This window comes from Triplophysa dalaica, chromosome 5 (genome assembly GCF_015846415.1).
Source record: "Triplophysa dalaica isolate WHDGS20190420 chromosome 5, ASM1584641v1, whole genome shotgun sequence".
In the NCBI taxonomy this organism is placed as follows: domain Eukaryota; kingdom Metazoa; phylum Chordata; class Actinopteri; order Cypriniformes; family Nemacheilidae; genus Triplophysa; species Triplophysa dalaica.
This window is the reverse complement of record NC_079546.1, coordinates 1,733,595-1,757,742: the sequence shown is the minus strand read 5'-3', so window position 1 is coordinate 1,757,742 and position 24,148 is coordinate 1,733,595. Positions and strand designations below refer to the sequence as shown.

The window sequence follows — 24,148 nt, the reverse complement described above, 5'->3', positions numbered from 1 at the left end:
CAGAGGAGCAACGGGCACAGCAGGTGTGCCACTTTATTCTCTTCTTTACAAACAGCGATGCTCTGATAACTACATTAGATCTCCTCGAGAGCTCTATTCACACGACTGCAGCTTTTTTACAGTGTGTGCAGAGTTAGACACACCCATGAAAGAAAAAGTAAAAAAATATCATTATTATGACATTAGTGTATTTGTATGGATTCCATGCTGGATTCCAAAATGAAATTTATAGTATCACTTGAAAAACGAATTATATTTAATTATTAAGAAAAGATCATAACGTAAATTCAACATTCATCCAACATTATGTTAAACTGGTGATTATCATAAACTTTATCTACAATTAATTGTTTTATGCCAACTTATTACCATTGCACATAAAATGAAAAATAAATAATAATAAAATAAAGTGAGTAAAGTAAAGTAAATGAGTAAAGTAAAGGAAAGTAAAGTAAAGTGAGTAAAGGAAAGGAAAGTAAAGGAAAGTAAAGGAAAGGAAAGGAAAGGAAAGGAAAGGAAAGTAAAGGAAGGAAATTAAAGGAATACATGAATGAATGATTAATTAATTAAATCATCATACATAAATAAACAAATAAACAAATAATAAATAAAATATAAAACAATTAAATGAACTTAAATGAAAATAAATGAAAATAAATGAAATAATCGAATAAAGAATTGGATTTAATAAAATTTAATTGAAATGAATTTAATTAAATGAAATGGTATTTTATGGAACATTTGTAGGAACACCAAATATATTTCTAATGCTTTTCTTATAGAATATACACAAAACTTTTTCAATTTAATACAATTTAATAAAATTTCAATATTTTTTCATATTGGTTCATTTTAATTCCATATATGGAAAAGATATTTAACATATTATATAACATATTCTGTAAATATTTTTTTTATTATGTTTTTCTGAAATAAAAATTCACCGTGTTGTAAATCCTGGACATCTGTGCGGTTGGTCTTAAAATATGTAGATGTCTGAAAATAAACCATTTTCTCCTGATATAATATGTTTAACCAAATGAAAATGATGTGTTGATCTGTGGTCAGTTAAATAAGAGCAATGGTGAGTAAACAGCACATTGAGATGTGAGAGAAAGCAGAGGAGACATGAGACCCAGCTGGCTTGTGTGAGATTTCAGAGGTTGTGCGTGTGCTTTATATAAACGCCTGCATGACTGCCTATGATCCTCCATGTGTGTGTGTCTGTGTCTGTCCACTATTGGCTGCTGAGTGGAATGATTAAAGCACACTTGCCTGTGCTCCGAGGGTTGTTGCCAGGGCTCTGAGGGCTGTTGCCAGGGCTCTGAGAGGGAATGCGAGCTGATTGGTCCCCCTTAATGACTGAAGATTCCGACCTAGTCACATTAACTCAGCAAGTAACTGACCTGAGAACACATCTTAGTCAACAACTCTTTCCAAAATCCATAAAGATCAATTCCACGCTAGAAGTCAATTGATTCTCTGAAGGTTGTGTTTCATTTCCAAAGCGACCGTCAAGGCAACATGGGTACATTGGAGACGCTGTTTGCAGTTTATGTGACTTCACAGAACGTGCTATGTTAAAATCATGAGGTGTATATGAGGTTTTTATGTGTGTTCGGTGTGTTATACGTTGCCTATGCATGTATAAGACATGAAAAATTGCAAAAATGAAAGTGTGGTAACAAAAGATGCATTCTATCTAAAAGCGAATGCTCACCCAGACCTGCCTGAAACACCTCGTGTAACCACACCCCAACAAATCTACGTCAGTTGGCGGTATGAGTTGATTAAGACCACCCAAATGTATACTAAGTAAGGTGGGCGTACCTGTCAGTAAAACTGCGTTGGAACCTGATGTTCCAAATATGGTGAGAGGCATTACATTTCAGTCACAGGCTTGCAATATTCCACCAATCACTACACACTCGTTAACTGGCCAATCATAGCACACCTCGCTTTTCAGAGCGATGAGCTAAGTAAAAAATCTGCACATTTCAGAGAAGCAAAGAGGAGATACAAAGATGCACAGTGTTTGGAAAATACAGCGTTTTTGAACCTTAAATCGTGTATAAACATTGCATTACATCTTAAACAAACGATAATATTAATCATGTCAAATGACCCCTTTAAAATGTACGCGTTATGCGATATAAAACATGGATGTTTCAATAGTATAGCGTTGTAGTTACGTTGCAAATATGCCATAGTAGTACATAACTAGATCACTCTTGCTTATTAAATTGTCTGAAGTTTGGTTTTCATTTCCAAAGAGACCATGAAGGTGATGTGGATCATCGAGATGCTGTTTGCGTTCTCTGTGAGTACACAGAAAGTGCTTCGCTAAAATGTAAGCCGAGATATGAAGCGATATGAAACATAGATGTGACAAGAATATGGCGTTGTAGTTTTGTTGCAAACATGTCATAGTAGTACGTTACTTGATAAATCTTGGTTTATGTGCAACGTTAGGAGATCATAAAAGTGCCGTTGTGAAATGGTAATTTAATGGTAATTAAATTGGGACGTAGCAGTTACGTTGCCAGATGGTAAGTCATGAAAATATACATAACTTTAGAAAATGTGGTTATTTATGGGGAGGTTGAGTTTAATTCATCGGGGGGATATTATTTTAAGCCCTTTATTTTTTCTCAACGGAAATGATGGCTTGAAAAGTGAGGGTTTTAGAGAGCTGCGGGAGTGTAGCGTGTCCTCAGCAGTCCTCCGCACGCCTCACTGGAGCTCCTGTTTTTCTGTCCTGCTCTTTTCTTCCTCATTTCCACTATTCATCTCGCTTCCTTGGCGTGTCGTGGTCCACGAACAACCTTTTCATTATTCAATCCATGGAAATGCCACATGAATGTGAGCCCTGATATTTATAATAAACCAGTGCGACACCAGTTACGGCTGGACGAGTCAATGTTGAGGCCAGCTTTTCCTCACGGATGATAGACAAGCAACAAATGAAAATCTAGTAGATAATGCAAAGGGCCGCCACGGAAAAACATGAAAATGGTAATCACATTTCAGAGCTACGCTGGCAGGCCATGCATATCAAATCAACGGCACCTATGTAGAACATCTAATCTTACACTAACAGAGAGAATCATCGACCTGTTTCTGCTCACATTGGATTTATTTCTTTTTATGCACGCCCGTGTGACAGACCACACCGCGACATACATGTGCACATGTGTTTAGATGTATTTGAGAGTGACGGCGGTGTGTTTTGATTATATTGCTTTATTAAAAGGCCTTCCTTGAACAAGAACCTCATTACTGTCTAATAGCTTGTGGGAATAACATCAAGGAGACTAATTTCATAATCAGTCTGAATCAGTCACCATTCTGGACACCTGAGTGAGGCCAATTTAAAAAGAGTATGGAGATGTAAACTGAATGTACGTTGTAGATCAAAAATAATCTGGATTTCGGTCAATGTGATGAGAAATGTTTGACTTCACATTGGAGTCTTATTGATATCAATAATAGTTTTGCTCTATCTTTAATCTCATTCATGTCGATAAGAAATATTTGAGACAATATCTGCATTGGTAAGGTTTAAAGTAAAACAAGGTGATAATCACGAAACAAACTATACGATCTGAGGTATCATTCATAACTATCGCACACAAAGCAAGTGTGGGATTGTAATCAATTTGGAAAGCCAATTACCTATTATATAAACACATAAACATATGTAGGTCTACAATATGAGATTCATCATAAAGGTAGAGTTCACGAACACATTTCCAACATATTCAGACCTTTCCCCCACCAAAGACAAACAAGATACACATGGCTGAGAATAATTTGCCTATATTGTTCATCTAATTCATTTGCCGTCCCTCCAGAGCAGAACATCGGGCCCCGTAGACAATATCTTGTGACTCAGGCATAAATCACAATGCATAATCTCATTATGGAAATAAGGCTAAAGGAAAACATCTTCTGCATTGCCAAACACTCTTGGCATCCAGATGTTGTTTCTAAATAAATACGCAAGAAATGAGCGCCGGAATATTGCTAAATGCAAGGGATATGTTACAGATTCATCTTTCTGACACAGAACTTCTGGGCAGCACGCCCGCTAACCAAATCTGGTTTAAAAATGATCTTTTTACATACAGCACAACAGCAGTATGCATGAGTTGACTGTGTTCTGCGTTTTATATTACAATAGCCCAGATCTGTTTCTAAAACTCATTTACGTTGCTAGCTGGTGTCCACCAAGACGCACGTGAACTAGTCCTGTAAGTGATTTGAAATGCTCTACATAGGGAACAAATGCTTGATTACAGACGAAGACAATAGACTGTAATGTTTAAAAACAGACAAAAAGACTATGGCATTGATATATCAAAAAATAATCCTGTCCCCGAATTAAGGGAGGTTGTTTGCTTTTGGAGTTGAAAATTTCCCTCATGAAAAATTTTATGCAATTGTGTTTCTTTTTAACTAAATATAGGAAACCATACTTTTAGTCTACATTTACGGCATGTACTTCTCAGAAATGTACTTAAAATTACACTTAAGTATACACTACTGACAAAAAAGTCAATATATCAATATACAGACTACTTATAATGAAGTACTTAATGTATATATATATAATATAAATAGCAATAAACTATATTAAATGCAGTATATAAAAAAATAGGAGCGTACTTTGCTGCATCAAAATTCACGTGGTTTAAAAAATAACGCTTTAAAATCCTGACTAATAAATACTGAAAACAAGTGTAAACACAGTTCAATATTTTAATCGAGGCATTACAACTCCCCTATATTTAACATGATCACAAGAAATAAGGAAGAATTCATTTGTTTTGCATGTTCCCCAATCGAATGCGAATCTGTCCTAAAGGCTCCTCCGTAATTTTTACCGCCATAATTTTTACCGCCCATTACACAGATTAATATGACGTGTTTTTTTAGGCGAACCCGGAAGTAAGCTCCGCGCTGGTTCCCTCGAGCCTAGGCCCGATTAATTTCTCGTCTCAAACCACGCCTCTTTCTCTCTTCAGACGATGACCCAGTGTGCGCGCGCGCCAACGCGCCTAGAAAAATTTGCGCGCGCTTCTACATTTAAAATAACGGATATTCGCGAGTGGAGGGAGTGCAGGAAGAATCAGGTAAAGACGATGCAATTCAAACAATAACATAATGAGGAAAACTGCATAAAATAGCATTTATTATTTTAGAATTTAACGTTAGCGTATTAAAATATTTTAAGGCATCTACTGGAAAGTGTTAGCATAAGCCAAGTTAATGTTAAAGTTGTCAGTAGACAAAGTTATTTGATTTCTTCTGTCTTATGTTTACCACAGTGAGGGACTTTTGGCAGCAGAGATACAGCTGTTTCAGATGAGCAGGAAAGACAACAACGAGAGGTACGGGAATAGTGAATATCTTATCGTTTATATGAAGATATTTATAAGGTGTATTTATTAACACTTTCCCCGTGGTTGAGGGAATTTTCTGTCATTTATAAGCTAACGGTTCCCTGCTAAAACACACATTTCCCATAAGCCGTGATTGAAGCTCCTTTACAGTCGTACACTAGGTGACGCTGTTATACATATTCTGAAAAAGAACAGCATACTCTAACATAACTGATTTTTACTACTATTCATGTAAAGTATTCATGTTAGTAAAAATATCCGGAACCATACCAATACACACTTCAACCCAATGTTTAAAACTAAATCTACGCCCTTGCTAGGCTACAAGTACAATGATAGATTCTCACAAAGAACACTTACAAGTAAACTTACATTTAGGCATTTGGCAGACGCTTTTATCAAAAGCGACTTACATTGCTTTACCACACATTTTACAATCCCCTGGGATCGAAACCACAACCTTACGTTGTTAACGCAATGCTCTTACCACTGAGCTACAGGAATGCAATTCCCATATAAAAAATACAAAAAAAGTGTTGAACTAGTAAACTGTCAATATATCTATAAGTTCACATGAACAAACAAAAATCTAGTTGTGTACTATTTACTATTGTTGCACTTAAAGTATACTTTTATAAAGATGGTCAATTTAGTAAAAATAATACACTTACAAGTTTCATACGAAGTGCATTGACATTAGTATACCTAACACAAAAATAATAAATGATATAAATTTACTTAAGCATACTTAACAAACAAACAAACAAAAAAAACTTAAAGTTAGTTGTTGTAAGTTGTTTGGTTAGAATAAAGACAAAACACATACACAAGTACATTTACATAAACATAACATTCATTTCAGTGTTCTCCACTAAGTGGCCTAGAAAATAGTATACAGTATGAAGATTTTTTCACGCACCTTTATGATATACCATCTATGACTATAAAGAAACAAAGCATTTTTCACAACCACATCTAATATTCACCGTAGATTACAATCGCTTCCATTTAAAGCACAGGGCTCTTTTGCCCCTTATATCTATTAACCTTTGGTCTCCGGGTCTCAAACCATGTCTCCTGATCTCCCATTATTGATGTCCTCTCAGTGGTCTTTTGATTCGGCGAGACCCCACACATGATAATTCATCGCCCGAGTTCTCTTGGCCTTTAAAAACTGCAAAATCATTTTTCTCATCCAGTGATTTAATGTTATTGCATGGTCGGAGGTAATTTAGAGATGAAATGAGCGCGGGCCGCAGGACAGTTCAAGGGTGTAACTCATCCATCCCCTGCTGGATGACAAAGATCTCAAGTGTGCGTGATTCCTTTGGTTTGAAAAATCTGAGAACAGTATCTGAACCCCGAATAAAATTTGATAAACAATACGTCAGAGAAAAGGACAAGCAGGCAAATCAATATTCCCAATAAGCCATTAAAAGCATGATAATGTGTGCATGATGACGTGGATATAACTCACAATGTGAGGATGGTAAGAGCAAATGCACCATTTCAAAGGCATTAAGAGGTTAATGTAATACTGAATCCAGGTCATTTTTTTGTACCCACACCATACAAGGGTTCAATACCCCAGTGCTTCAGATCTTCCTGGAAACCGCACTCAAAATGGCATTTCCTAAAGCTCAATGCTCTTTAAACACTTCACACAGTCTCTAAATCCCACACACACAGGTCATAGCCTTCATTTAAAAGCAGAGATTGAGAATCCGAATGAATGAATGAGAAAATGATCATAACAGTGGAAAGAAATGGAAGAGGCAAGGAAGAGAGGCAAATGGTTTTAAAAGGGAGTGGGTGGAATGAATCAGTGAGGTGAACATTAACAAGCAACAAACACGCACACAGGTGATCCTGATGGAGTTTCCTATTAATGGATTCTGCTGTAGCATCTTAAATAAAAACAAATCAGATTAACTTTTTGCTACTAATTTTCAAAATATTGTTGCGATAATCGACACATTATCTTAAATTTTTAGGTCCAATTTTAGATCAATTGGATTTAAAAGTTAATTTATAAAAAATTTATAATTTTTTTGTCTATTTATTTAGCATTTTAATATTTATCTATTTCTTTCTACCATAAAATGTATTCAGATGAGTCTACGTTTTATTTTAATATTAATATTTTGTTTGTATTTTATTTTAATATTAATATAAAGCATTTTAATATTTATCTGTTTGAAATGTAACTATTTTATGATTTTTTTCAATCATAAAATGTATTCAGATAAGTCTACGTTTTATTTTTATATTAATATTTTATTTTTATTTTATATTAATATATAGCATTTTAATATTTATCTGTTTGAAATGTAACTATTTTATGAATTTTTACAATCATAAAATGTATTCAGATGAGTCTACGTTTTATTTTTATATTAATATTTTTTTATATTTTATTTTAATATTAATATAAAGCATTTTATTATTTTTCTGTTTGAAATGTAACTACTTTTTGAATATTTTTCAATCATAAGATTGTATAATCCAATATTTTGGACGTTTTTTTTTTTTGGCGAGGGTCAATGTTTATCTTAGTTACCACCCTAGCAACCACCAAGAACGCAATGGCAAGCAAAATACAGTAGCATTGTAGTTTGTGTTTCCTTTGTTTTTTTTTACATTTCTCAGATATTATTTTTAGTTTTAAACATGAACCTTCAAACACAAACATAAAAACATCAGTGGCTCTAAATCGATTGATAACCAATACTCCATCTGTGTATAACTGAACCAGGCTTTCATTTCATCATCAATACCATCCCATCTAATAAACACAGCGGTCAGCGTATTAAAATTGAGTTTTGTTCTCGTCCATTGAAACCCATCGATCGCCTGCTCTTGCAGTTCTCTCTGACGTGTGTCAGCGATGTGATCGCGTGTGACCCCGTGTGCACACGGCGGCCCCTTCTACACACAGACGCTTAACCTTGGGGCTTGTGCTTGATTAGCTAATGAATAATTTCAGTGTGACGGAAAAACCCTGAGCCAGGTGAACCCTGTGGATGAAAGGCCAGAGATAACCATCTTGGTTAAAGGTCACTCAACAAACTGATGAAGTCATCTTAACCCGTTTCGCGGTATCTCATGAAGGCTTGGCCCTCGGCCAGTGCAACGCTGTCAAGCATCCGCTCTATAGGAGTCGGGTCCCACATCACTGTTATATACGGCACGGATATTATGGGGTGGCTGAATGGGTCCAAGAGAGCAGAAGCAGACGACCGAAGGTCCCCGAAAATGTTTGAGACCGCAGAGACGCTTGCACTTAACCGTAACACACGGCACTCTAACTGCAGCTATGCGCGGTCTAATTGAGCCAATGTGCCCATCGAGCGCTGATATGAGGAACAGAGTGGGCTGAAGTGGGGGAGGAGGGCGGTTATATGAAATCACACCCAAAGGAGCGATTTGGGATCAGCTGTAAAACTACAGTGAAGGTCAAGGGCTCTGTTGCTCCAAAACTGTCCTGCGCTTTCAAAACTGCGTTCTAACTTTCTTAGCTATTTCGACCATTACTCCTTTTTTGAAGCTATGAGCTGTGTTATATTTTAAAATGATATTTTTTCGTGTTAACATGTACAGTGTTTCAAAATAATTGTAGGAAATTCTTTCAGAAATCTGCTCATCAAACCCATACAGTTAAAGGAAAGGTTCATCCAAAAATGTCCAATCATTATTTACTCATGCTCATGTCATTCAAAACCTGTATATGACTCTTTCTTTTGTGGGACACAAAAGAAGATATTTTGAAAAATGGTTTTGTGTCCAGTCAAGGGAGTCCAAGGTTGATTGCTGACCAACGTTCTTCAAAATATCTTCTTTTGCGTTTTGCTGAAGAAAGAAAGTCATACAGGTCTAGGAGGGTAAGTATATGACATCTTTTAATTTTTGGGTGAATCTCTGTTTGAAAACTAAAATTGCAGGTTACTTTACATACTTTCTTGACATGGGTTGAAGTCAAATGACATCAAACTTTGTAGAAAAATCATACTGGACAGCTCAATATATGAATACATTTTTTAAGTACTCACTCATTAACGGATGTTTTCGTTTATTTTTTTAACAAAACTGTTATGGTTTGCATGCTTTAACGTTTATTTATTATAATAAAAAATTATAATACTGACAAATTAACATTGTGGAATCTAACAGAACTGAGCCATTTTCTCAATATCACACCGTGTTTTTTATTCAGCTCAGTAAAAAGTATATAGCGTCAAGTTGCCCGGCGGGCGCGGAAAGACCTCATTAGATTTACCGGCACATAATGCGAACAGCTGGTACGTGCTGCTAGCCTTTTTTTAATCAAGTAATTTCGTTTTCCTGCAAAGCAGTTGTGTGCTTGTACGCTTCTGTCTTTGTGTTTTATAAATGCAGTGTCAGGACTCGAGATGCATTAGTCCTTGATGGCTGAATCAGAGCCTGGCACTCCAGAAATCAACTCTCTCCATAACTTGGCGTGATTAGAGCAGATTTGTGGCATTTAGCAGGTGAATGAGTTTCAGACGACTTTGTCGAGAACTCGCTAGGGTCAATATGTCTCAGATATGCTAAGGACTCCTCTAATCATATCAATGGGACTCCTGTGAATCGCTACTGCTACCAAACTTCAATTCCCAAATGTGACGATTACACTACACGATACCAAAAGGATGATCGCCCATGCCACAGGACTATTCTTGGGAGTATAAATGTTTACACATGCATTACAAACTATTAAATAATGCGACTCAAGGTCACACAGCCGAGATTCCTACATGCATTTAAATGCAATGTTATTGCATGCAACGAAAGAAGCAGTCAAGTTGCTGCAATGGAGCACTTGATCCGTTAACACCCGCAAATAACCCATCACGTCCCAGGACGGAAAGCATGAAAGCGTTCATTATGTGACCAATAAATGAAGGGGCGGGTAGACGGCCCTCCGACGTATCTGGCAGGGTTACAACGCCGTTGATTAGAGTGAAAAGACTTGGATACGAAAAACATTCACGAGGGTAATTCATCACAGCAGACTTACTATAAATTTTGCATGTTTAACGGTAAGAAAGGTACCAATGCGGTTTATTTGGCGTGTCGTCGATCATTCCGCCCTGAACCTCTATTAGATGAGTGCAACATTTCTGAACATATAAATCAATTCCGTAGCATCACCCCAATGACAAGGCTCCGGGCATTTTCTTAGTCCCGTGTAAACGTTCGTGATCGCTGGCGGGAGACTCATTTTAGAGTTCCTCCAATGGAGAAATGGAAAGCAATTTCGACGAGGGTATAAATATCATTACTAGGTCATACAGAGAGCAACAATCGCCTCTGACTGTGCTGTAACTTACACCGAAGCGGTTGTGTTGGAATTGGCGTAACGCTTGGCTTGCAGGTCTAGGTGACTGTGTCTTACTAAATCATTTGGGGGTTGATGACAAGGGCCAATGGCAAGGACGGGATCGTACAGTGATGGAGTTTTCTTTCTGCACATAACTGTCATTGATAAGAAGACGTGTGAGATTTGGTGTTGATACCAACAGACATTGGCACAAGTTGAAAGGCTGATGGGAGACAGATAATACTAAGCACAAACAAATATGGTGGAAAAACACTTGATCTTGATCAACTTGATCTCACAGAAAATCATAACCATTTTAAGACGTGGCTAATTTGTACAATGTGAATCGTACAACAATGTACCATTATTTGCAAAATGCCTCCCATAAACTTAAAGTCACTGACGCGAATGCAAATCGTACTAAAATGTACAAATAAGTATTCATATTTATACAAATTAGCCACCTCTAGTTATAAATTCTTGTGACATTGTGTGGGAAATGTCCATATTTGATCCAACCATGGTCCAACCAATTGCAGATTTTACAATTGCAGAATGCCTGAAATTACTTGACAGTCTGCCATCTTTTGTTTGAACTTGATATTTCACCTAATAAGATCAGTTCATGTTAAAGTGGAAGGAAATATTTCAGGTTTGCATCGAGCCAACCTGATTTCTAAGATTAAAAATCAACTGCGTTTTCCTGTAGCTGATCTCCATTTTTAAAGCTAATGACAAAACAAATCTTTTTGAAGCAGCCTCGGCACTAAGAGGCCTTCCGTTATCGATTAGAGGGAATTAAAAGGGATTACGGCAGATTTCATTAAATTAATATCTAAACACTAGCATGCAGAAGCGCACGAGGGTAATGATGATTTTAGTCAAATGCAAATTGGAACGACATGATTGTTCATCCGAAGGCGCGCAGCAAATGTTAATGCAGAGAGCCGCTTGTCCAAAAAGCAGCGAGCAGTCGTTCTAAATGTAATTACAGCATTTTATTGCTTTCTCATCCATCTGAGAAGAGTTCTTATTAAAGCACTGAGCTTAAGTTAGTCAGCCATTCGAGCGATCTGTAATGCTTTGAAACGCTCGACTGTGACATTAATGACCTGACGATACAAGAAAATATAAGACTTGCTGAGACTGACACACACACGTATTAAGGCAAAGCTTTAACTTTATTGGTATAAAGATTATACCTTGATATATACATTTGCTTGATTTATCAAATGAATACACATGAACTAATTGCATTATTGATTAAGGCTAAGACACATTTCCAACATTTTAAAAACCATAGAAACACTTTAAAAAGATGTATTAGATGTTCTCAGAACTACAACATTTAAAAATCTTCTTTTCTTGATAAAAAAATTACTAACATTTATCTTTGAAAGTCATTGATGTCTAAGTTGGACTATTTATCCAAAGCTCATCGAGACTCCTTGTACTGATATTTTTAAATCTGACAAAGACTTAATGAAAGAGAGCGAGAGAGGTTGTTTTATGTATCCAGTCTTTACTCTACAACCACACCGACTCGAAATTCAACTCAACTGCAGAGACAGAAGTGCAATCTGTGCTGTTTACAAATGTGATATCTAGGACTAAATTTATAAACATGTTTATAGTTCAGAAAATTCAGAAAAATACAGAAAATTAGCTGAATAATAGTTTTTATATAGTTGTTTCAGGTTTAGTCTTGATACTTTATATAATAATGGTATAGTTCGCTCAGAAATCTATTCTCCAGAACATGAAAGAAGATATTTTGAAGAATGTAATCAAACAACATTTGCCCCCATTGACTCCCACCGTATAAATTCAAAACCACTGAGACATTTCTCAAAATATCTTCTTTATTACACGCCTTGTATGGCATGAGATTAAAACAAGTTTTGATTTTCAGGTGATCCAGTCACTTTTTGGTTTTGACTTGTTCCATAATGAAAGTTTCCATTTGACATTCCCTATGAGAAAACGTAACTGGAATTACATTATTACAACAACATAGTTAACATTTTACGGTTGTTAACAAAGCTTACGTTTTTGTATACTTTTACAACAGTGTTCTGGTACTTCATTATTAATCTAGCCGTGTAATATCAGAACTGGGATCTCACTGCAGCATAGAGAGAAACTGAAGGGAAGAGTGTTTACATGTGTGTAATGCACACACACACTAAGGCACATGTCAGCTGCGTCTAAATTAGGCTATTCCATTTCACTGCCCAATTGCCCGACAGGTAAGAAAAACACAGAGAACGGGAGAGGGAGGCTTTTGAAACAGTTTCTTGGACACATGCTTAAGTGATGGTCCTGGTATGAACTTACACCAGAAATGTGTACTGAACACAGTAGCACAGTCAAAAGTGATCATCATTAGATATTTTTTTCCAAAGTTGCTTACAGCGCATTCAATCTATATATTTTGTATCAGTAAGTGTCCCCTGGGAATCAAACCCATGACCTTCATGCCACCTCCAAATTTCACACACAAGTTAATATGAACTGCTTATATGAGCGCATATATATATACAGCCGGGAAAAAATTCCAAAGAGACCGTTCCAAATTTTTATTTAATCAGCATTTCTAGATGTATTGTGGTCAGTCTTGCCCAGTGTCTGTTGAATTACAAAATCAATACAAAGTCAATGAAAGACTTGCATGACCAGACACATGAACTCCGATAAAAATCACAGGTTTTCACATAAAAAATAATCTTTAAACTTTTCCTAAATACATCCAGAAATATTACTGTTGTTTTGCTAACAAGTGAATATAAACTCGCTTTCTTTGCAGTATTTGAGATCTGAAATAATACCTGTTTCTACGGTTTTTATTTTCTGCAAATAAATGCAAATAGAAAAGATATTTTTATTTGAGATTTGGGAGAAATATTGTTAGTAGGTCACACAATGAAACAAAAATGATAATTTTACCTAAACACATACCTATACATAGTAAATAAAAAAAAACTGATAATACGTTTGAAATGGTCTCTCAACTTTTTTCAGCGGCGGTATATATACATAAATTATAGTATAACACATGAAATACAAAATAAATGAACAAATGATTGAAAAAAGACCATTCTAGTAGTCTAGTTGATAGGATTGTGAGATCAGCCGATATGCTGTATCTGGGTTTAGAAACCAGCAGATGGGGTCCAGATGAATGTACTTCTTAGACCATCTGACTTAGCAATGCTCTATACGTCAAATAAAGCACTTCTAGTTCAGTTTAGCTTTGAATCTGGTCATTTTATAACATCGTGAACACTTTCCTGCTTTCATAATAAGAGAAAATCCATTTTACACGTTTTGGTAAAATAAGAGAAGGTTATAAAACTGACATAAATGTTCTCCATACCTTTCACAGGCAAATAGGGAAGTTTCTCTGACTCACTGTGAAAAAAGAACCCGAAGGCAGATATTGTCCACCCACCTGCTGTGTTCGACTCATAAAATGCATGAAAGCGACTCTAAAACGTTGCCTGGGAGACGTGCAGAGACGCAGCGAGACACGGGTCGCGCTCTCTAAAGGACAAGAACGAACAAACTGACAGTTTCCTTCGCTGTTTCCATGACATCATCTGCCCTGTTTTCACAAAACTGGAATGATGAAACTGGAAACATTATATGCATGTGTATACCTATCATAGAGACTACTAGATGGAGGTTTACTGAAATATTTGTATTTTCGGCTTAGTATTGAAGATTGGGTGAGATGTTGATAAGGCATTTATTTTATAAAGACAAAAAAAATAAAGCACTTGTAAACTAGGTATATGGCTTTTATATGCATGTACAAATGCAATGGCTTTTGTTGAAGTGGCTCCAAGCTTATCCACTCCTGGTCAAGAACAAAGTTTGAGGCTTAATATATCAACACCAACGTACCCAAAGAAAGCCCCTTATAAAGATACCAAAAAGTCCCAAAAGTAATACTCCTGTCATCATTTATTTCCCCTCATGTCGTTCAAAATATGTATAGTGAAACACTAAAGAAGATATTTTGGGAAATGTCTCCGAGGTTTTGTTTCCATACAATGGAAGTCAATAGTGTTCAATATAGTTTGGTTACCGACATTCTTCAAAATATCTTCTTTTGTGGTCTGCAGAAGGAAACTAACACAGGATTGCAATGATACGAGGGAGAGTAAATGATGAAAGAACAATCATATTTGTGTGAACTGTCTCTTTAAAACGTAATAAATTAACAATAGGCACTTACAGTATAAAAACTGTGCAAATGCTCTTCTTTGGTAACAGAATTATGTTTGGCCGTATACACGGCACTAAGACACAGTTCTAGTCCATAGGCACCGACTTATAAAAGGCAACTGAAATGACACCAAGAGCATCTTAACCAACAACCATTCTCCCACAACAACATACATGTTACGTAAAGTAAACACCCTCTTATGACCGTACCAGTTTAATTCCCTGCCCTGTGTCCAGTATGTTGGGTGGAAACCATGACAGTTTCATTCTCCTAACGCATCGCAAGCAGGCACTACACAACCAGAGTAGGTTAAGTCCACAGCACCAGTTGGCCACCACCAACAGAGGGTACGTGGCCCGGGGGAAGTGAGTTTTCCAGTGCTTGGCCACGTCGCTCCCAGTGGGCAGGTGAAGGGCGTAGTCGCTCCAGGGTTTGGATACGCCATATATAGCAGTGACGACCCTTCCACTTTCCGACCACTGAACACCGCTGTCAGGATCACAGTTGTATTTCACCCACTCCTGCGTGAAGTCTCCCAGCCGGGGGGCTCGCTGATCCTCCGCATCTCCGGCGGGGCTCATCTTCGCTCCTTGAACCGCTACGTACATCCCTTCGACCCTTCCCATGGCCTTCACCCACGGTGCTGAATTCTCGGTATCTAGGACCATGATAAGGCGGGAGGAGAAACTGGTGTTTCGTTCCTTCCACATGTCGAGAACCTGCTGTAGACGTAAACACTCACCGCCTGCACAGAGAAGGGTTAAAACGCCATCAAAATGCAACCGAGGTCAGTAATTTAATAACAGATTTTCTCAGGTTTGTTACTTTAAAATGTGTTGCTGCTGGTCGAAAGGATAAATGGAAATAAATATAAACTGTACCAAAGCTAAAATGGAAATAAAAAATTATTGAAACTTACACAGCAATATAAAAATAAACAAATAACAAAATGGCTAAAAACTAAACTTAAATTAACATGAAAACTACAAATATGAAATTAAAAGGTAAAGTTAATTTGAATAAAAATTAAGCTAATTTAAAATATTAGTAAAACTGCGAGTCAGTTGTTGTACGGCTATTGTTTCAACTAACTATACAATTATAACACATCCAGTCGCAAGGGCTTCAGAAAATCTCATTCACTTATGTATAAAGGCCTGACACAGATGTTAAGGTAGACGGCGTGGTTGACGCAGCAGATGTGTAAATTTTCGAACAGTTCTCTCTGAGGGAAGACTGCGAATGACGTTCGGCAAACACCTTGTTCAAAAGCGAGCGAGAACCCGCGGCTATTTCTCACCCGGGCCGGTCTGATCAAACAGTCTGACAGCGGCCGTGACATCCCATATCGCTCATGAGGATTAATACCTCAGCCTGAGACAAGATGCGCGTGGCGGAGATAAAGAATGCAGCCAAGATACATCTTTACAGTTTGGAGGGCTTTCACAGCCATAATTTGCGAAAGCTGGGCCAAAATAAAAGCTTTAATTCTTAGGTCTTTTATAAAAAGCAGACAAATGTGACTAAATTGCTATTAGCTTATAAACCATAAAACACTGACAGTCAATCAAAATCAAATAAAAATTAAAGCTGCAAGCAGCCTTTTCCGGGTTTGAGCGCTTAAATAACTCTTACGTAGGTTTGCCTGGCATGTGTGTTATTTTAGGACTAGGCGACTATCCAGGAACACGATTGAAAAACTGCAATGACAATACATCAATCGCAGACAAAGTCGTGAGCCTGCAAATAGGTTAACGACTGCGGGGTTTTCGCCAAAGTTGTCATTTTCACTGTTTTAGCGCCACCGTGTGTTCAAACGACACTGTTTTGTAGGGAACCTCGTAGTGGCGGTCTTCATGAGAGTTCCAAGCCCCATGACGATATGTTGAGCCGTTCATGAGTTATTGACATTTTAATGTTATACATGTTTAATGTTATGTTATATGCAATCACACTCTAGAGAAGACAGCTGCGTTGGTTTGGTTCCGATCGGGCGAAAAATCCTGGTTAAAGTAGGTTTTTACTATCATCACAGATTACTCACAAACCGTGCGATCGACATCGATCGTTCAAGAGGCAAAGTTGTTCGGAATCAGGAGAGCTATCATATTATATCAATAGTTTGCGTAAATGTCAAATGTCACGTGATACACAATTGATTTGGTTCCAAAAGATGCGTAAATTTCGTTATTTTTAACTGTTATGGCGCCACCTAGTGTACAAATACCGCTTTCTTTTTTTGACCTCGGAGCGATGTTCTACACTGTATTTCCAAGTCCTGTGATGAAATGTTAAGCCGTTCTTGAGTTGTGGACATTTAAATGTAATAGGATCCGCCCATTTTAGATTTTGGCGCCCCTAAGAGATCGTGAAAGGAAATTTCAACTTTTTTTCAATAACCATTTACATTCACACTCCAGAGAATCAATCTGGTCGGTTTCAGTTCCGATTGGGCGAAAAACCAAGGACGAGTATGCAAAAGTAGGTTTTTATCGTACCACTGATAACTCACAAACCGTTCGATTGAGAGAAGTGGTTCAGGAGGCAAAGTTGTTCAGAATGTGAAGATCTATCGTTTGATATTAATATTGTGTGTGTGTGTGTCAAACGTCACGTGCAACGCAATTATTAATACACTAAAAATAAGTTGTTTCGCCCCATGCTGGACGAGTGAGTTCTTATTTCTTACAGACCTTCAGGACCATGAGTCGAATGAGCCCAGCAAGCGTTGTTCCGATCGGCTTCCGTTAACCGGAAGCGCTAAAACTTCATTCTCGAATGGCGGCCATTTTTTTTATCCTATTGGGGATTTGTGGTACATGACTTAAAGATGCATCAGAAGAAGTATCATGTTAATCGGACCAACGGTTGGGTTGTTATGAGCATTTTCGTGTTATAGCGCCACCTAGTGCCCGAACGCCTAGTTTTTGATAATTTGAAATCAGATTATTCATATATAGCTTTTTTTCAGGCCAATGAAGATATCTTAAACCGTTTACGAGTTATTTACATTTTACCTTAATTGGCTACTTCCTGTTAGAACGTTTTGGCGCCACCTGGCAACCGTGTATCGAAATTTCAACATTTTTTATAATTATTTACATTCACACTCCACAGAATAAAGAAGAATAAAAATCCTAACAAATACAATAGGTTTCTAGCCCTACGGGCTCGAACCCTAATAATAAAACCTACAAATACAATAGGTTTCTAGCCCTTCCGGCTCGAACCCTAATAACATATCGTTCGTTGGTGTATGCTAACATTGTAATCTTAACCTTTAAAGTCATCGTTTTAGTTGTAAATGTCTTAATACTCTATGCTACTGGCTGACTCTCACCTGCCAGTGCCCAGTCGCCGCTGAGAAGGGTCCGGCCACTGTAGTACAGGACGTAGGTGTCATGACGCGGACCTTCTGCGGTGCAGAGGTCCAGAAAAGAGCGCAGTTTTCCCAGCAGGGGGTCCAGGCTAAGACTGGTGGAGTAGTCACAGCTGAACGCCTGGATCAGATGGTGAGAAAACAGTGTCTGTATGGCGTTCAAGGTGGATGTGGACTGGCACTCCTGGACTTGCCCCGGAGCCAGTAACAATGGTTGGCCATCCGCACTGTAGTCAAGACAAGAGAGAGAGACAGAGAGAGAGAGGATAAAAGAATTGTAAACTGTGGAAAATGAAGACAAATGGAACACCTTGACCTTCTATGGGTACACCAACGAAAAAAAAAACATTAGCACAATAAAAGAAAGAGAAACAAATATCAAGCAGTGCAAAATTAAAGGTGTAGAAAAACGAACAAAGGCCAATGGATGATATTAATACATCTGACAATACGAAGACCAATTCAGAAGCCTCTGTGGGGTCAACGTGACCTGTTCTACCATTCTGAAAGAGCACAGCAAGCCTTCCCGCTGTAAACATCATTCAGAACATGATATAATAATAATAATAAGTTAATAGCCTAGAGTATTACAACCCCACGTACTTGGTACCTTTTTGAAAATTGTTCTTATACAAAAGCAAGATTAACTGTTTTCTAGATGGCAGTGTTGAAATGAACTTCTCAATGGTGAAAGACAGTTTCAGCGTTAATGAAATATCACATGTAAGGCACGGTGACCCATGAAAACTAGCTAGGCAGGTGCTGAGGCATCCGAGCGGAAGTGGCCACTTCACCACACTTGTTTCCTCTGTATCTCCTCTCTCTCTCTCTCGTATTCTGCCACTGAAAACCTGTTTCTTGGTATGTTCACTTTAGATGGGAGATTGTCAGTCTCTAACTGCCCAAACGCGAACTAGATTCAACATCTCTCATTTCCAAACATTGCTGGAAGCTTTCAAAAGAGAAGCAGTTCACTCAAAAGGAAGTTCCGTAACTATTTAGTTGTTCAAAATGCTTTTTTGTTATTATTTTAATGGAATTAGTCAAAAGGATTTGAGAAGATTTGTTATGCAGCTCTTTGGTGTTGGGGAATGCCGTGTAAGAAACAGAGCAAAATTTATGTTCATTCCGATAAAGTTAGTCATTCATTGAAGTTTGCGTTTAGCCAGCATTCAGCATTATTTCAACAATAATCATTTGTGCTCGGTGACGTTACAACCAAGATAATATAAAACATAATATCAAAATCGTAATAACATTAATATGTTAACAATATGGTGTTGTATAGCTACAAATAGATTTTATAAACTATTCTTATGAACTACTTTATGAAATGGCTCATTTGTATAAATTCGTACAATGTAAATCGCGCAAATATGTACGATTAGTAGATAAAATAAACACTGAAGCCCTCAAAACGTGACTGGAATGAAGTGAGACCAACACAAAGGAGACTGTACGAATTTAAATAGTTTTAAATAAAAATAGAGTAAAATTAATAGTAATGAATATGAATATGATTCGTGAAATAGCTATGAATCAACATGAGATTGTTTCAGAAAACTAACAACGTGGTTTAAAGCAGAATAATGGATTTTCCGAATTTGCCATTTTGGGTCTCCAAAATGAGAATCTTGACTAAAGGCATATGTGATTATTTTGGCAATTTATCTGCAATTCTCCTTTAAATTGAAATGGGTCTACTTGCTACAAGGTTTTATCCCAACAGATAATCAAGATGTTTCATTAATAGCACTAAGAAATGATGGCTATTTGTCAAAGCTATTAAAGTGATTCTTGGGTAAAACCATCTGAATGTTTGGACGACGTCCAAGACGACAGATCTCATTCCTGTGAAAAGTGCAAGGAAACGGTGAGGCGCAGCATCTGCTAAGAATGAAATGAGCTCTCGTGGTGGAGACGAGCACGGAGTCCCTTACGTCTCTCTCTCGCTCCCTCATCTTCCCAAGTGGCCCTCATCACGGTAAAAACATGATCTGTACCCATCAGACGGAAGATTACACCCTGCTACATTCCCCTCATGCGCCTGCTCCCTGCAGAGCTCCTCTTTGAGAGCGCTGGAATACTAAGCGTCAAGAGGCTGTGGGTCTGCATCTTAATCTACATCATCTTCAGAGACCTTACTCACGGCCGGCCCTGCACAGCCACCCATCCTCTCAGTATGCACGACACGTGGGTTTCCCGGCGGGGCCAGTCATAGACCGTGTTTATTAAAGGATATTAGTTTATTCTGCGCTGATGTGTTTGGGGGATTTGAAGGGGGGAAGTTTCTCAGCTCACTTTTTCTGGACTCTTGGCACACGAGATTTAGATACAAAACCAGAATTACTGACAAGTAATGCAAATTCGTTAAAACGGCACACGGTTTACTCTAAAAAAGCAATCAATGTAATGAAGCCCCAATCAAATGTTCACAGAGAATACGTTGAAATTATTTTACAAAAATATGATAAAAATACATCACGATACATGCAAAATGTATTACATGACCATTTCAAGTCCCTTAAAATCAAAGTGTTTGGTAATCAAATATGTGCGTACATGCATTTACCTGTTGTAATAGGTGGGAATGACAACAGCGTACCCTACGCTGGTGCCCCCCAAGCAATTGCCCAGTTCATGAAAGAGTCCGTGAGCCAAAGACTCCAGTGGCAGTAACACTAAAAACACACTCATGAAGAGCACATTCGTAACCTGAAAAGAGAAACAAACGCTCAGCATCAACAGATCCATGCAGTGGATTTAAATGTTTTTAAATATTCAAACACAGTCTAACTATAAGGTTAAGTTTGCAAAGATGCTTTGATGCACACACCAACCTGGACACAATCCCTCCAAGCAAAAACACAGGAAGAAAAGCATAATAAAAAGAAAAGCAAAGCAATCATCATTCAAACTAGCTTCAGCAGTGTGCAAATTTGGAATTGATACCAGAAAAAAGAACCATAAAAGCTAACATACTAAAATGTGCTCAGCACAGTAAGATTTATAATGGTTATTACGGATACTGTTTCACAAAGCCCAGTTACAATGGTAAGCCGTGTACAGCACAATAAGCATTATGTTAGTACACTATTCAGAACACAACAATGGTTTTCAAAGCTGCTACTGACAACCACAAGTACACAGTATGACTCACCAGTGAGCTGTTTGTTGGTTATATGGCATTTAAAATAGAAATGAAACATGCTGCATTTGTTCAAGTCTCTCTCTTGACTCATCTTGGTTTTCAAATCTTAATATTAAATCTTAAGTGCGTTACTAATAAAGTCAGGAGGATTATTTGTGGAACCAAAGCCTCACGGCTGTTAGCTGTGTGTAGTAGGAGTGTGGATAAATAGTTTTTTATTATTTCTGAAAACATGCCCAGGTTACTTTGCACCCCAAAATACAAAGAAATAGTTTTGCATGAGATCCTACCTGCCATGAGACAGCAGCCAGTATGAATGTGGACAGCATGCAGAAGAGTAGCAGGCGTTCAGAGATCAGGCAGAAATGACGCATGCCTCGAGAGGCCATTATCCTGACCAAACTGAGTGTGTCTGACTGCTGGTCCTTACACGTCTTCTGGCATTCGCTTAGCTTGGTGTGAAAACCCCACAGTGTGACCAAGAAGACCATGTGGCACAGGACCCACAAAAGGCCAAAGACACAGAAGCCGGGGATGACCAGATACCACACGTTCATGTCACCCAGCTTCAGGGCACAGAGCACCACAAACGCCACTTCGAATAGGCTCAGGGGGAACAAGGAGAGCTTCCTCCACAAACCTCCAGCCGAGAAAAACGGCTTCCAGCGTTCTGTAGGCGACAGGCTGCTAAAGTAGACGTCCAATAGAGGTTCGCATATAAGCCGTCCCAGGTAGCAGCTGAGGGCGTAGGGGTTGGTTTCAAACTTTAAAGACTTGAAGAAATAAACTGCGGTGATCACAGTGAAGCAGGTGAGGTTCGGGAGCGCCAATGGCGACTTCATTCGAAGGTCCACAATGAGGGCTGCCAAAGCGAGCACTAGAGCTATAACAGCCACCGATTCGTTGACAAACAGACTGAGGCTGGCGACAGCGAAGCCCAAAAGCTCCAGAAGCTCAAATGAGGTGAGAACAACAGGTTTATACGTAGCATTACCACACAGACGTTCTGTCAGGGCCCCGAGTGTTCGAATGGCCACACTAGCCAGCAACAGGTAGTTTGTGACCTGATGTTTTATGTCCTTCTCCAAAGACGGGATATTGAGGAAGCACAACAGACCTTGCAGGAAGCCAAACCACAGGTGGAAAAGACTTAAACTGGCTGACTCCATTGAAAAGTAGTAGTAGAGGATACAGGCGATGGCCGAGACGAACAAACCAAGGATGAAGATGACCAGTATGACACCTTCAGCCGTCTGCTCCCATCGTACGTACATTCCCAGACACACAGCGACCAGCAGGTTGAAGCTGGACAGATAGCCTAGACAGCGGAGGGAGGACCACATGTCTACAGCCTTGCCGGGATCCTCTTGACCAGACATTGTTGAGCAGAAACAGAGGCTCACGCCTCACTACGAAGAATTATGTGGAGACATTCTGCAGAGATGAATGAAACAAAACAAAAAAGATGTTGATAGTAATGTGATGCCGGTAACATCACGTATTGGTAATTAATATGTGCTTAAAGCGTAAACTAAAATCGGAGAAAAAAAATGTTACTTGCGATGCACCAGATTAATTTTAAACTATCAGCACATAAACTACAGCATGATAAAAGCACAAGTTACAAACTTTTGTTGTACAATGCTGCATAAACCTTTATAAAACAAAATTCAATCTCTGGATGACAGAATTTAATGTTTGCTTGTTAAATGTATCTAATCAATGTTTTTGAAGTTTACTAATGGAAACAAATCTAAAACAGTGATCTATTTTAAGATGACAAATATCGGTGCATCAGTATTCTCATTTTGAATCTTAAGAGAAACATACATAAAAAACTACAGCATACGATCTTAAAAAACACTATGGCTGCAGTATGGTGATGGATAGCTATACCATGATACCTATTATAACCACAATTACAAGTTATGTCCAAAATCCTTGTTATCACAATGGTATCAAGCCAGGCATGTTTTCATTACACAAAACATGAACAATACACGGAAATGCATGCTCAATGTGAATAGACAGCATTTTAAAAGTTTATTTCACAATGACATTTCTATGTGTATCCCTTAAAAGCTGTAATAATACGTTTACAGGACGTCTGCGTGTAAAGTTCAGGATTGATAGCTGTCAGATGCGAAACTGCCACATAATCAAAGCCCGACACTCTTAACTTTAACAATATAACGTTAAACGCTCTGAGCGCATGGAAACAACTTTTAAAGTAAAAAAAACAAAACTACATATGTTATTATAATATTATAGAGGAAAATAAATCTTACATTTGATCATAGCAAAGAGTTTTTGCTGTCTCGACGACCATGGTTTCGTTCTCAAATGACGTCAACGGCGTCACAAATGTCTTCTTCTTCTTCTTGTGTTTTACTGGCAGTTGGCAAACCTGCTCATAGGCGCATTACCGCCACCTTCTGAACTGGAGAATTATGCATGTGTGACTTCCGCGTTTCACGTTCAGAACCCTGGCCAGTTTCCGGTTGCGGTGACTTAGAACAGAGAGAAATGGAAGAATGAGAAAATAGTTAAATTTAGAAGATACTGTACATTGTGACACATATAGAAGTGGTGTTCTAGCGTATTTTAAATTATAACAAAATGTTATCATCAAAAGGATCAT

General features: G+C 38.0%; 1 protein-coding gene and 1 long non-coding RNA gene across 2 annotated transcripts; one reads left to right on the top strand and one right to left on the bottom strand.

The window, feature by feature from the left end:
• The first annotated feature begins 4,950 nt into the window (after window positions 1–4,950).
• On the top strand, window positions 4,951–14,537 carry LOC130420382 (uncharacterized). Its single transcript, XR_008906648.1, has 3 exons — window positions 4,951–5,135; window positions 5,331–5,393; window positions 14,132–14,537. It is a non-coding gene; the product is annotated as an uncharacterized LOC130420382 (long non-coding RNA).
• Window positions 14,533–23,972, bottom strand: tmem168a (transmembrane protein 168a). The gene is made up of 5 exons (XM_056747632.1): window positions 23,796–23,972; window positions 21,798–22,941; window positions 20,929–21,071; window positions 18,318–18,583; window positions 14,533–15,722 (listed from the first exon to the last, which is right to left on the bottom strand). The coding sequence occupies exons 2-5, from the start codon at window positions 22,884–22,886 to the stop codon at window positions 15,175–15,177; spliced, it is 2,046 nt and encodes a 681-aa protein (XP_056603610.1). The 5' UTR covers window positions 22,887–22,941; window positions 23,796–23,972; the 3' UTR covers window positions 14,533–15,174.
• Between the last annotated feature and the right edge of the window lie 176 nt (window positions 23,973–24,148).